The sequence below is a fragment of the Microcaecilia unicolor genome, chromosome 2 (genome assembly GCF_901765095.1).
Source record: "Microcaecilia unicolor chromosome 2, aMicUni1.1, whole genome shotgun sequence".
NCBI lineage: Eukaryota > Metazoa > Chordata > Amphibia > Gymnophiona > Siphonopidae > Microcaecilia > Microcaecilia unicolor.
The window spans coordinates 73,461,120-73,476,652 of record NC_044032.1 but is presented as its reverse complement, the minus strand read 5'-3'; the positions used below and the strand labels follow the sequence as shown (position 1 = coordinate 73,476,652).

The window sequence follows — 15,533 nt, the reverse complement described above, 5'->3', positions numbered from 1 at the left end:
GCGAAGGGAAGGCTGGTGGAGAGACGTCAGACAGGCAGCGCTTTCACTGACGCTGCGCAGACGTCGGAGGCGGAGCGAGGTAAATTTAAATAGTTGAACTAGAAGAGAGAAGAGGGCGGTCAGGTGGACATGGGAGCGGGCGGGATGGGGAGAGAGGAGCATTGACAAGGATGGACATGGATGGGAGGGCAGGGCCCAGGGAGAGAGGATTAATTGCTGGACATGGAGGGGAGGGAGGAGAATTGCTGGATATGGATAGATGGAGGAGGGCAGGGGAGAGACGAGCATCGATGGACATGGATGGAGGGAAGGGCCCAGGGAGAGAGGAGAAATTGCTGGACAAGGAGGGGAGGAAAGGGGAGAGGAGAATTGCTGGATATGGACGGATGGAGGAGGGAAGGGGAGAGAGGAGCATCGATGGACAAGGATGGACATGGATGGGAGGACAGGGCCCAGGGAGAGAGGAGAAATTGCTGGACATGGAGGGGAGGGCAGGGGAGAGAGGAGAAATGTTGGGCATGAATGGAGGGAAGGAAAGACAAAGGAAGGAGATGCACATGGATGGAGGGGGAAGGGAGAGAGGAGAAATGCTGGACATGGATGTAGGGGAGGGGAGGAAAGTAGATGCACATGGATGGAGGGGAGTGAGGAGAAATGCTGGATATGGATGGAGGGGAAATTGCTGAATTTAAGGGCTAGATCGGAACACTTTGAAGGCAGATGCTGAAACTGGAGAAAGGATAGGGACAGGGCTACTGATGGTAGACAGGACACATAAGGACACAGGAGGATGGTGGACATGGTGAGAGAAAAAATATCAAATGGAAAGAAGACACTGCATAAAACAGAAGACACTGGGACCAAAGCGAATAGAAAAACTAAATGATCAGACAACAAAGGTAGAAAAAAAGTATTTTATTCAGATTTATTAATTGGAATATGTCAGCTTTTGGAAATGTGCATCTGTGATATTTTGCATGTAAGTTTCAATTTTTCTAGTATTGCTGCATGCTGAGAGTCTGACTTCTTGAGGTAACTTTCCAGTTCAGTATTTTGCCTTCATATCTGTTGTGTCATGTGTTTTTCATGTGTGATCAAGGTGCAGTATCCTGCTAGCGTGTAGTATTTGCAGTCCTTTTTGGTTTTTTTTCACGAGGTAGTGTATTGGTGTTTTAGAGCCTGATGTAATTACAGTTCTGCCTTTCCACACATAAGGTTGTAGCTCGTCCTGTCCTTGGAATTAGTGCTGTTATGGTTTGGTAAGGTTATGAGTGTGTTTTTGCACAAGTTTGTGTATAGTGTTTTGCAGTGGAGAGATTGTGTCCGCAACTCTGACCCCCCCGGGGTTATAAGAATTGGAACTACTAATTGTAGTGGACTTGAACTGAATAATTTCTGGGGAGGGGTGGGGGTTCATGATAGCATTGTGCTTATTATTTCAATCAATCTTTCTGTACAAGTTTAGCTTCATTTGTCTTTATTTGAAATGTCATAAATAAAAATTTTTCTAAAAATTGAATAATCTTATCAATGGGGTGGGGGCGGGGCCCCACCAAATTGGTCTGCACAGGGCCCTGCACTTGCTAAGACCGGCCCTGGTTGGAGGCAGTACATGAGGTGCAAGATTTGAGGTTCGTTGTTTTGCAACAGGTAGTGGCCCCTAGGGTGGTAATATCTCTTTAATATTATTGCGAAGGGAACAATGCATAATTTTCAATTGGAATACTATGGCCCCGATGGGGCTTAACAGAGAAATTGATTGGCTTAGCATATAGGGACACGTATATTTAGAGAGCAATATGCATGCGTTTGTTCGTTGAGAAACCCGCCGTGCAGCATGGGTGTGGTATGAATCCTAGGCAGCCCGTTGTGGCTAGTAAGGAAACTTTATATTTAAATCATTTTTATTGGTGTGACAAACAGTTATAAACAAAATTGTACAACATCTGCAACTGTTCACCATCCATTTCCTTTTTATCCCCTCAACAAAACCCTCCCCCCAACTCCCTTGTTCTTGACAGTCTGCCTTCTGCGTTTATGTGTTCATTACAAGTTTAAAAGATGACTACGTGCTTGAGGAGTTAGAGTGTTCCAAAAGGGGATCCACCGTTGTTGTAATTGTTCTCCAATCTGTGAATTGATGTCTGTTACTCCCGTCCTTTCTGCGCGCAGTGTCTGTAGCATTTGCGTCCTCCACTGTTGCAATGTCAGACCCCCCGTTGACAACCATTCTGTCAATATAACATGTTTGCCCACAATTACTGCGCGCTGGGTAAATGCTGTAAAGCCTTTTACTGTGGGTCGACTATTTATTAGTTGTCCAAACAGAAGGGTCGAGTGATAAGTCCAGCCCTGTTTCCAGATTGAATTTACGTATTGGATTATTTCTTTCCAGAATTTCTTCACTGCTTTGCATAGCCAGAACATATGTCCTAAATCTGCCCCTTCTGCTCTACACTTCGGGCACTCTCCCCAGGGGGAAAGGCCCATGTAGAATGCTCTTTTGGGGGGTACATGTAAGCGCAGTGCAAATTTATATTGTAATTCCCAATGCTTGGATTGGTATGTAATTCGTCTGATTGCCAACACATGGGTCTTGATCTGGTCTGCACTAATCTCCGTGTGCAAGTCTATTGTCCATTGCCTGGATAAACGTATATAATCCGGTTCCTCCACTGTGTCTTTTATATGACGATGATGGTAAGACAAAGGCACTTTTTGTTGAGCCCCCAGGGAGAATGCCGCAGACAGCTCTTCCTGGACATCCTCCGCCAAGGACTCCCAGGGCAACGAGGTCACATAATGTTTCAATTGTTCATAAAAGAACTGCTCTTTTTGGGGTATCCCATATTCTGCCTGCAAATCAGCAAAGGATTTTATACGCCCCTCATTGTTAAGTACTTGCAATAAATACACTATTCCACGTCTCCTCCACCTGTGGAACACTGCATACATCTGTCCTGGGACAAAAGTTATGTTATCACATATCGAAAGGTATGGAGTTACTTTTGAGGAAAAGTGGTGTAGACGGCAAATCCATTTCCAGACTGACACTGCATATGGCATGATTTTTGTGGTTTTCAAAATGTTAGGCATCGGGGTCCCTGCAGAATGCAAGTAATTGCTGAAGTGTATCTCCCCAGTGAGTTCTAACTCCGTTGGAGTGTCTGTGAAATCTTGCGTGCCTCAAAACCAATCACTAATGGTTCTCATACCGCTTGCAATATTTAGGTATCGTATATTCAATAGTCCCAGTCCACCATGTTCCACTGGTATACTGAGCGTAGCAAAAGCAAGGCGGGCTTTCTTACCCCGCCAGAGGAATTTCTGTATCATGGATTGCAGCTTTTGCATAGTATTACTTTTCAAATATAAGGGGAGCATTTGTAAAACATACAGCCATTTAGGTGCTACAAACATATTAAATAAGGCAATACGGCCTAGTAACGAAAGAGGGAGACCGGCCCATGCTTCTAAAGTATGCTTTGTCTCTCGCAAAAGTTTATGAACATTGCGGTCATATAAATTATCTAGATCCGCTGTGATTTCAACCCCCAGGTATCTGATATGCTCTTCAGCTCTCTGAAAGGGGAACCCTTCTCCCCATTTCCCCCCCTCTGCTTGGGCCAATCTCCATCACAGTAGATTTAGTCAAATTTAATTTAAAAACCGAGAGCTGTCCAAACTCTTTAATTCTTTCTAACAGTACCTTTATGGACCGCTCTGGATTCGTCAGGGTTAACAGGAGGTCATCTGCGTATGCCAGCACCTTGATATTTTGGGCCCCCAGGAGAATGCCACTAATTTCGTTCTCTTTCTTCAACTTTCGCAGCAACGGCTCTAAGGATAGTACAAAAAGCAGAGGGGAGAGAGGGCAGCCCTGTCTTGTGCCTCTCTCTATCACGAACCTTCTCTCTCAGACTCCATTAACTAATACACTTGCCTCAGGGCGACAATATAATGTTTTAAGTGCCTGTAGATACCATCCTGAAAAGCCCACGTATTCTAGGGTACCAAATAGATAATCCCACCGTACTTGGTCAAACGCTTTCTCTGCATCTAGTGTTACTACCACAGCAGGATACATGTTTTCTGAACAGGTTGCCATGGCCATTAATAACCTCCGTACGTTTTGTGTTGCCTGTCTATGTCGCACAAACCCTACTTGCTCCTGCCCTATCAAGTTAGGTAAAATACCTGCTAAACATTCTGCAAGTATTTTAGCAAGCAGCTTGGTGTCTACATTTAGTAACGATATTGGCCGGTAAGACTCTACTTTATCTGATGCCTTCCCAGGCTTAGGGATCAGTGTAATCAATGCCTCATTGGCGTATTTAGGGAATTGGCCCTGGTTAATCACGTCTTCATAGTAGTCTAATAGTGCCAGTAATGCGTTTGGTGGTAATAGTTTATAGTACTCCCCTGCAAACCCGTCCGGGCCAGGCGCTGATCTGAGTTTTTGGGTTTTGATGGCCTGTTGTAACTCTAGCACAGTTATTGGGGCGTTTAGCCTTTCCATCTCCACCTCTTTTAATTTGTCTAAACCTAATCCCTCTAAGTATGTGTGTATTTGTTGTTTAGTCACCTGTGGCTGGGCTGCATATAATCTAGCAAAATATTCAGTGAACAGATGTCCTATGTCCTCTCTTGTGTGTCCTGTAAAATAGGTATCACCCGAGGTCCTCCCCAGTTTTTAATGACTTTGGCCAGTAGAGCTCCTGTTTTATTTCCAAATCTCTGCAGTCGGTATTTATAATACAGAGAGGACCGGGTTTCTCGCTCATGTAATAACGTGTTTAGTGTGGTCTGGATCGCTTTCAACTCATCCAGCGTTATTTGGCCAGGTCTACTTGCATACTTCCTTTTTGCTTTTTGCATCTGCTTCTCTAAGTTTATGATACTTAACATTCTGCGTTTGTTTCTCATACTGTTATATGCAATAATGTCTCCTCTTATCACTGCCTTTGAGGCCGCCCAAAATAAACTGGGCTGGTTCTCTGCATGTTCTTTGTTATTTTCAATATACTCCTCCCATTTGCTACACAGGTATGCCCTGAAATGGTGGTCATTGTATAGATATGTCGGAAATCTCCAACCCCCTCCACCTTGCCTATCTACCGGGATCTCCAGGTCCAGCCAGATTATGGCATGGTCCGAGATCTCCTCAGGTCCTACTTCTGCTGTTTTAACCTTATCTATTAAAGAACTTTCTACTAACGTGTAGTCTAAACGGGCTAGTGTCCCGTGGGCTCTAGATCTGTGGGTATACTCGCGTTCGCTTGGGTGTAAGACTCTCCATGCGTCAATAAGGTTTAACATTCTTTGGAATGCAATAAATTCTTTACGTCTCTGCCCTGTATAGTGAGGGGAGGCCGTATTCGTGGTATCCTGTCTTGGGTCCGAGACTAAATTGAAATCTCCCACCACTATTACTTTTAAGGCCTTGTATTGCAAGCAAATATTAACTAGTTCATTAAAGAAACCTGGGATATGCTCATTTGGGCCATATAAATTTACTATCATGAATTCTAGGCCCTGCAACCATATTTTTGCGATGATATATCTTCCCTGCGTTCCTTGCGCGAGCACTTTGATGTTACATGACAGCCCTTTCCTTACTAATATTGCTAGGCCCCCTCTCCGCCCCCGTGCTGCTATTGAGTGGCATTCTCCTACCCAGTTCCTACACAATTTGGCATGTTCAATATCATTCAGGCGTGTTTCCTGCAAGCAGGCAACATCCGCTTTGTGCCTTTTTAAAGCTCTCAATATCTTTGCCCTTTTTATGGGAGTACTAATACCTCTCACATTCCATATTATCCGGGCTGGCATGTTACAATCTCATCGCTATCACCCGAACCTCCCAGAACCATCTGTACCAATTAGTATGCAGAGCACCTGAATCTTCCCCTTGGGCACTCCGCTCCTCAATTCTAGTCTGTCCTCATTTGCATATCGTGAAACTCCCCACAACTTATATAAAATTATTGAACTTCGGGATTCCCTTACCCCACCCCAACTTCCCCCCCCCCTTCCTATTAACCCGCTCCGTCCCCTTGATCCTCAGGGGAAGAAGTAAGGCCACTCGTCGTGCCTGGGGTCCCCATCCCGCCTGTAAACATTAACAGTTATCTACCTAGGAAATTACATTCATATACCAAACCTCTTGGCATTTCGCTTAACTCACTGGTGACAAACAGAAGATTCTATAAGTCAATTATCTTATGCTCTAATAAATGGTGCTTAGCTTCTGCCATCGTGTTGAATGTCTGCCAAGTGTCTTGTATCTGTACTCTCAGCTTTGCTGGGTATTGCATTGCGAAGCATATCTTTTTTGCAACTAAAGCTGCACAAAGTGGATGATATTGTCTCCGCCGCTCCTGCACTTCAGTTGAGAAGTCCTGAAAAATTAAAATGTTTTTCCCATTGTATTTGAGTGAGTCTCTCTTGAGTCTAAATCCTTGCAATACTTCTACTTTATGTCTATAATTTAGAATTTTCGCCACCACAACGCGCGGTCTGTTTTGATTCTCCATTTTCCGACCTACGCGGTGAGCCCTTTCTATTATCAAGGCGCCCATGGTATCCGTTGTAGCTAGTTCTTTAGATAGCCAATTTTCCAGCCATATTTCCAAGTTTCGTTCGGGAAGGGATTCATCCAAACCCACAATGCGTATGTTGTTCCGGCGAGCTCGTTTTTCAAGATCTTCTAATTTGTTCGCCTGCTCGTTTAACTGTTGTTTTGTTGCGGCGATGTCTGGGCCATAACTTCGGGTATCATCCTCTAATGCTGATATTCGGACCTCTGCATCCGCCACTCGCGTTTGTAATCCTTCGAGCCGCGAGTTAAAACCCTCCAGTTTGCGGTCTAAAGCCGCCCACTTGGGTTCCCAGGCCTTTGCGATGGCTGAGGTTAGTTGGTCTAGCTGTGCGTCAGTGAATTCTTTTGGCGCCGTCTCCCCCTCGTCGGCCATCTTGGGCTCACCTCCACTCGATTTTGTTTTGTCTTTTTTAGCGGTTCTCTGCGCCATTCCTGTCGGGGTACTTCTCAAATATTTGTCCATATGGGTAAGTTAATTGGAGCCAGCGACAAAATAAGGTAGATTTCAAAGTTTTCCCCGTGCGGCGGGGATGAGGGCTCCGGAGCTCTCGCCAGCTGCTGCTATCTAGCTCATGGCCACCCACGTGACCCCCAGTAAGGAAACTTTAAAACGTTTGGTTGAATGTTTCTTCTGATTTAGTAATAGTATGAATAAGGATGTGGAGTGTTTATGTTTTTTGTTATGTTGCAGGTGAACCGACCCCTGATGACGCTCAGTGAGCAAAACACAGACTGTGTAGGGTCATATGCATTTATTTTAATAGTATTTGTAATGCTTCACAGTGAAGTATAAAATAAGGTGAATGCTGAGATATGGACTGAGCAATCATAGTGGGAAACATGTCTGGTCGAGTCACTTGTGGAGAGTACTGTGGTCGAAAGCAGAGATTGTTGGAATCCATCAACACAACCAGGAGGTGACTATAACTCTATACACGGACATGAATTAACAGCGTTAACGGTTTGTGTCATATTTTGACTATTTATCTGGAGGATTATTAAAAAAACAAGAACTGAGATCTGGATCCATATATATACAAGAACATTGGGACACTGATACAAGAAGAACATTGTTTAACGTACTTTGAATGTGTTCCCCCTATCTTTGCAATCTGCACTATTTTGCACTTAAATTTACATGATTAACAATTGTGTTATACATTGTGTATGAATGTGCATGGTGTGGTTGGGCAAGCATGAGTGGTATGAGTGATAAGTTATTGGGTTTTATCTTATGGTGATTTATAATTTACAATAAAGATATTTGATTAGAATAGTTTTTTTTTCTTCAAATTTATTGCTGAACCCTTCACGCAAGTGATCCGTTCCACAATTCAATACAAAGGTATTTTTTAAGACCATTTATACACTATTCGCCAGCATTTCTTATTCTGGATCATCATTAGCTGTTTACCTTAGTATTTAGACTCCTGATGCAGGCCTTTTGGCCGAAACACAACGGTTGTGTTGAGTCAAATATACTAATTAATAAAATTTGGTTTTAGCTTTACTGTGATCCAGTCTCTGGGACTCCTGGTTTTGTGCCCACTTTTCTGTTTGTTTGATTTGAAATGCTTTGCCAGTTGGTATGGACACAGATTTTGTACTGATTGTGTTTTATATTATTTTAACTTGAATTATATTTAATGTCTTTGTCTCTATTATATTGTTTTGCTATTCTGTATTATACTCCACTATGTACTTTCATCTGATTGAAAGGGTAAGTTATAAAATATTGTATACTATAATCTAAATCACCTACCTGAACTGGATGGATAAGGCCCTGGTTTAATGTCAGTGCAATGACATTTAGAGCAAAGTGGCGTACACTGGACTGAGCGTGGAAGAAAGCTTCAAGGACCTGTTTAAGGTAAAGTTGCATAATAGAGCTGCTCATCCCTGAGGAAATATCACCCATTTCTTTCAGATCTTCTTGCTTTGATACTTTTTTCCCTGTAACGAGGACATACAAGTAACAATGATACATTCCAAAGTTGTTTCAGTGCATTTCATAGCTAAGGATGCAACATTCTATTGACAAAGATTCATACATTTATAGAATCAAATATAACTGCCAGCTTTCTTCAATCTACTTACCTAGTGTATTCTATAAACATAAAAAGTAAATGGAAGAAATAAACTTAGAAGTCATGCCAAGTATAAGTCAAAGACCAGTTAACCCTTCTAGCTTTTTATGCAAATGTTATAAAGTCAATGGACTGAAAAACAGACTATGCTTATTAATCTAAGACTAGATCAACTATTCAAACATAAAACCTTCAAGACATTGGCTTTACATTAATCCTTTCATTCATTTTGAATATATATGCAAGGAGCTTTTCTTCAGAGACACAATTTTAATCAGATCATATCTCATTCTTAAAAATCTATTTATTACAGATCAATGTCCGATTACTAAGCTCTTCTATTAAGTTGATTATGCCATTCAGAAAATAGTATTGTTACACTTTGATTTTTTTTATTAATGTGAACAGCTAACCATGAAGAGTATTCAATCACATCAAAGACAGTGAAAAACATTCAGCATCATTCACTGCAACTGTCTCAAGAGTTTCTATTCATTAATAACTTTTCTAGTACCTTCAAGTTAAGAATTTAAATCTTTGATCTTATTAGGCTAGCAATGTTTTTATGCATAACAAAAAAAAAAACTTCAGATGTCATTTATTTTAAAAATGTCTATACTACCTATAACTAGTGGAACACAAAACATAAAACAAAACAAACCATAATAAAAATACAATCTTCAAGGTTAAAAAAATACTGAAACAATTTTGTTTTCAATGATTTCCTAAACTGTGTCACACTGCTACAATTCCAAAGGTGACCTGGCAATGCATTCCACAATGTTATCCCTGCAGGAACGAAGGCTGTAGCTCATGTTTCTGCATACCAAAATTTAGTGACTATCGGGCTCATTTTCGAAAGAGAAGGACGTCCATCTTTCGACACAAATTGGAAGATGGACGTCCTTCTCACAGAAACGTCCAAATCGGTATAATCGAAACCCGATTTTGGACATCTCCAACTGCAGTCTGTTGCAAGGATGTCCAAATTTCAAGGGGACGTGTCAGGCGTAGTGAAGGCGGGACTTGGGCATGCCTAACACTTGGACGTCTTTGATCCATAATAAAAAAAAAGCAAGGACATCCCTGCCGAACACTTGGACGTTTTCACCCAGACGTGTTTTTTTTTCAGAATAAGGCACAAAAAGGTGCCCGAAATGACTACCGGGAGGATGACCTCCCGTTACTCCCCCAGTGGTCACTAACCCCCTCCCACCCTCAAAAAAAATTCTTTAAAAAAATGTCGTGCCAGCCTCAGATGTCATACTCAGGTCCATGACAGTGCATGCAGGTCCCAGGAGCAGTTTTAGTGGGTACTCCAGTGCACATCAGACAGGCGGCCCCGGGCCCATAACCCCCCCCCCCCCCCCCCCACCTGTTACATTTGTAGAGGAAACTGCGCGCTCTGCAAAAACCTGCCACAAACCCACTGTACCCATATACAGGTGTCCCCCTTCACCCGTAAGGGCTATGGTAGTGGTGTACAGTTGTGGGTAGTGGGTTTTGGGGGGGGCTCAGCAGACAAGGTAAGGGAGCTATGTTCATGGGAGCATTTTATGAAGTCTACTGCAGTGCCCCCTAGGGTGCCCGGTTGGTGTCCTGGAATGCCAGGGGGACCAGTGCACTAGAAATTCTGGCTCCTCCCACGACCAAATGGCTTGCATTTGGACGTTTTTGACATGGATGTCTTTGGTTTCGAAAATCATGGAAAGTCAAAGACGTCCATATCGAGGGACGTCAAAATTTAAGGATTTGGACGTCTCCGACGGTATTTTCGAAACAAAAGATGGATGTCAGCTTTTTTTTTGAAAATACAGTTTCCCCTGCCTCCGGATTTGGACGTTTTGCAAAGATGTCCAAATTGCAACTTGGACATTTCTTTCGAAAATGCCCCTGTATATCAGTCAAAAGTCTCATAGTAGCCTCTGACCGCAATTCACATCTTGGATGGTAAACAGTCAACATATGTTTCAAATACAATGGGCAATAGCAAACAGAGTCTGACGTATAACTGACAGTACCTTGAATTGGTTCCTTTGAGCAACAGGCAGCCAGTGTAGTTTTTTAAGCATCGATGTCACATGAGAAAACTTTGCCACCCCATTTATATTTTAAAGATTTACTTTTAGTATTAACTGAGTTGTTTTAGCTAGGTAGAAAACTCTTATTTTATTTCATTTTAAATCTTGTTCTCTTAAAACAAGATGTGATTAATCTTCTGCTAATCTTTGTTCAGATTGATATCAACATCAGTTCTGAACAAAATTGTATATAAAAGGGGAGCACATTTCATCACTTACAATCTCTATCTGCCTGCTGCATGCGTGTATCCTCCTCCTGTAGATAGGTTTGGAGGTTCTTTAACACCTGTATTTTTAAATTCACTGAGCGTTTTTGTCAGAGAGAATGCTGTTGTACAGATTCTTCACATCTGCCTCAACACATCAGAATTGGGTGCTGGATAAAGGCAAATCCTAAAGAGGAAGTCAAATCCAATATAAATCAATTAATTGATTTTAAAGATACACAACTTACATATATTTTTATACAACTAATTATTGGATTCTTATTTTAGAAAAGCCATGACTACCTTAGAAAGCTACCTTAACAGTTACAGCAACTAAAAGAAAACCAATTCATCATCACTAATCAACCAATACCTCTCCAGGAGGCCTAATATTTCCTAAAAACTATATGATGAAATATTAAGCCTTATAACCATAAATATTAGCTATAGTTCTGAACCACACAAGCTCGATCATACATTATATATATGTTCAAATTGGTCTTTGCAGGAAAACAACACTGATGCAGTGATCAATTTAATTTTCAAAAGGACTGTTTTACATAGCTACTGTGCATCAGATGTCTGAAGACTGACCTCTTATGCTGGAGACAGTGTGGAGAGCCAGGTACCCTATTGTAGATGTGGTGGGTCTGTCCAGCTACTAAGCACTTCTGGGCTTATATACAATTTGTACTCAACACTAGTTTGGGTATTACTGTTGAGTTCAACGAGGAACTTTGTCTATTAAATTCTTACCCAGAGGATTTGGGCTTACACACTTGCAAAGTGCTGCATATATGCAGCTAGATTTGCGACAGTGGCAAAAAAGAAATCTAACCTGCCACTTTCCACCACTAGATGGCACCAAAGACTGACATATGTAGTTCTCCTGGAAAGATTGACAGCCCTTAGGAACAGGATGGCCAGTTTTAATTGTTCCTGGTCTTTACTGAAAAGAAGTGTGGAAGTTTAACTATTCTAAGTATAGTGTGTTTTGTGTGTGTGTGGGGGGTAGAAGTATTAAGGATATGGGTTGGGCTACATTGAAAACTCTCCTTGTTGCGTTATTACTTGTTCTGTGTTCATGCTTATCTTTTTAAATAAAAATGTAAGTTAAAAAAAAAGGACTGGTTTACAAAGATGAGTACATTAAATAGGAGCAGTGTATATATATTTTTCTTTAAGTATTCTGCAATTGATTGACATGTAACGATTCTAGCTATTCTTACCCAGCCCAATAATAGCTTTTGTTTGCACCTCCTCATCTGTATGTTTTGTAAAATACATCAGCAGCTCGAGTACTTTATCTTTTATGTTAACCTAGAGAAACAAAACCAGAAATTAGAGAAAAAAAAACAGACCCTACTTTTAAAGCAACAAGAAAATGAAAAATGTGAGCATCTAAATAAGTTGTTTAAAATAAGATTTTTTTTTTTCAAGCTAACTAAACTGCAAATCTATGTTCTCATTTAGGGACACTTTTCTTCTGTTATTCTAAAAGTGTCAAATTATACACTAAGCTTTCTGTATCAGAAAGTCAATTTTAGTATCACATTCAAATTTTCTTTTCTTGTTATCTGTAAAGCATTTTAAAAAATTTGCAGTATTCTCTGTCACTTCTGAGTGACAGAGAATACTGCAGTTACATTTTTCAAGTCCCTGGAAGAACAATTTTTTTTTTTTTTTATAAAGGGTACAGTGCTCCATCTCATTTGAAAAAGAACAGAATCAACCATAAAATCCTCAAGCCACACTGGACTTAGGTTGTTGTTGATCAAGACTGTGGGCTCATCTAGCTTGCACAGTCTGTGAGTCCTTGCTTTATTTTCCATGGTATTCAACTGGAGGAAATCAGAAGAGGCCTTAACATCACTGCAAGCTAAGTACTTTGATCAATAATGACTTAAGTCCAGTGCAAGTTTGTACTGCTGTGCCTAGCCCATTTTAATTCACTTCTTCTTAATTGTTTAGGTATTCCAGGGAACAACACTGAAAGGGTAGGGTTGGTAAAAATGAGATGACTGACATTTGACTATAATTATAATACAGCAGCAAATATATGCAAATTAAAGCAAAAGGCTCAAATGTATCTCAACCAAAATTGCAGGGTAGGATAGGCAAAACTTGTTTGCATTTTTTTTTATGCTGCACTTAAGAAGAAACACAGTAAATGAGCATATTCAAGCAGAAATGCATGTTCCCTTGGCTATAGAACATGAACAGTTTAGCAATCAGATATTCTGCACAGCAGGGTATAGCTACAAGTCCCCAGTCTCCTATGACAGCTCAGAGGTAAACTCTGCAGCAAAGGTTTTGATCTTGAGGCACATTTTTCTAAATCTGTATACACCTCCTGTTGCCTATTCCCCTCTCACTTGCATACTCATTCATCACCTGCACCACTCAATTCTATTACTACACATTTATATAGCACAACAAGGTATATATACACAGTGATATTGGTAGATTCTGTAAGAAAGAGCTAGAAACAGTTACCTCGTGGCTGGCTTGATCAGAAAGAACTTCCAAGTGTACTTGGATAAGTTGCCTATATATAATACATCTTATGAGCTTCAGAAAGATGCTCTCTTTGGCACAATGCAGGTACTACGGCAGTATTAGCAGTAAATTTAAGAGACTGATCTAGGCCATGTGCATGTAAGTATACTACATTTACATGCTATTCTGTAAGGGCACATGCAAGTGATATAAGGAGGTGTATATGTAGGCAGAACAAGGAAGGGGTATGAGTGGGGCAGCACACCTATTTATAGCTGCCACTGACCTGGTGCAAATGGGAGCGCTTACATTCAGGCACACCAATGCGGATTTACACTAGCATTCTATAAACAAATCTGGATACCCAGATCCTATTATAGAACAGGCGCTCCCCACACAGCACTGGGGTGCCGGGGTTGGGGAGCAATTAAAGAATGGCCCCTATTGAAAGCAAGGCCCCTTTAATAGGTAAGAATTCTTAGAGGTTCATTTTCAAAGCACTTAGCCTCCCAAAGTTCCATAGAAACCTATGGAACTTAGCCTCCCAAAGTGCTTTGAAAATATGCCTCTTGGTCTTCTAAAGTTTATGAGAGAGAACAGTCAAAGAAGTAATAGTGGGTTGGAGCCCAGGAAAGAAATGCTAACAGAATCATTTGCTTCAGCTTCTTTCCACAGATGTTGCTTCTTTGTAGTGCTCAATTTCCTATAAGCCACATGATGCAGATTACAAGAACAAGTGCAGAGGAAACAAACTGGAGACTTGGTTTGATGTAAGGTACAGGAAAGTAAAAATAAATAAATAAATATAGCAACAAACAAATAAGTTGCTAGCTTGGCTTGGGGAAAGGGCATTTTCATAGGTGTCCTGTATAAGAGGCTTGGTTCCCCAGCCCAACCGTGACCTTCTCCTGCTGCCCCCACAAGCGCAGGGCACCTTCCCTCCCGACTCAGATCCGCTCCTTCCTCTCCCCCCGCCCGTATTTTACCTTCCGTGGCAGCGACGTCAGTAAGGAAGAAGGTACTGCGGGCTCGCCTCCGGCTCTAGCTGCTCCCTTCCCTCTTCACACAGGTCCCGCCTCTCCGATGATGCATTTCCTGTTTCCGCGAAGGCGGGACACTGTGTGAAGAGGGAAGGGAGAAGCTGGAGGCGAGTCTGCAGTGCCTTCTTCTTTACTGTTTATTTATTTGTTCTGTCTAACCCAGAGGTGCTACACGCCAGTGGCATAGCCAGACGGCCAATTTTGGGTGGGCCTGAGCCCAAAGTCGGTGGGCACAAAATTTTCTCTCTGTCTCTGCACCCTTCCTCCCCGCACTCTCCACATCTCCCCCGGCAACCTCCCAATTCAAAATATACTTTAGCTCATAAAGATCCCCAAGCTCTGTCAGCTGAAAACTTCCTTTGAAGACAGCCACAAATCCCTTTTACCAAGCTTGGCAGGCAGCAATAGCAACAATGCCTTGAGTCACCGATGCTGGCACCCCATGCATGCTTAGTTATCGGTGGCTCAAGGATGTTGCCGCCATCTGCCAAGCTTAGTAGAAGGGAGTTTTAGCTGCTTTTAGAGGAGGTCCTCAGCTGATGTAGGTTGGGGATCCCCACCAGCTACAGCAAGGGTCAGGACTAGTGTTAGACATGCTAGGGCCCAGACTCTCCACCAGATACAGAACAAGGGATCACAAATTAGAAATAAAAATATGTAGACAAAAATTGAACTCGGAACCTCAGCATGTTACAGTGGAGAAATAAAATCAGAAATATATTTCTTTTTTTCTACTGAACACAATAAAATGATATCTGCTGTGCACATTCTCAAGCTAACAAATTTCAGTTAATAAATTCAAAATAAAATGTCTTTCCTACCTTTGTTGTCTGGTCATTTTATTTTTCCATTATGTTGGTTCAAGTTTCTCTTTTCCACTTTCCTGTCTTTCTGTTAATTCTCCTTCAAGCAGCTGCTATTCATTTGTCTTTTCTCCACTCTCATTCCATTCCCTCACTACACTGACATATTGATGTTTTTTCATTTTAGCTCTTTCCTAAATTTTTTCTTTCTTCCTG

At 41.6% G+C, this 15,533-nt stretch overlaps 1 protein-coding gene across 1 annotated transcript in view; it reads right to left on the bottom strand.

Moving 5' to 3' along the window:
- Positions 1-15,533, bottom strand: part of NIPBL (NIPBL cohesin loading factor) — a 1,064,356-nt gene that overhangs the window by 79,680 nt on the left and 969,143 nt on the right. The window contains 5 exon segments of the mRNA XM_030191924.1: positions 8,364-8,554; positions 10,989-11,078; positions 11,081-11,129; positions 11,131-11,162; positions 12,205-12,295. Of these exon segments, the coding sequence (XP_030047784.1) occupies positions 8,364-8,554; positions 10,989-11,078; positions 11,081-11,129; positions 11,131-11,162; positions 12,205-12,295 (453 nt within the window).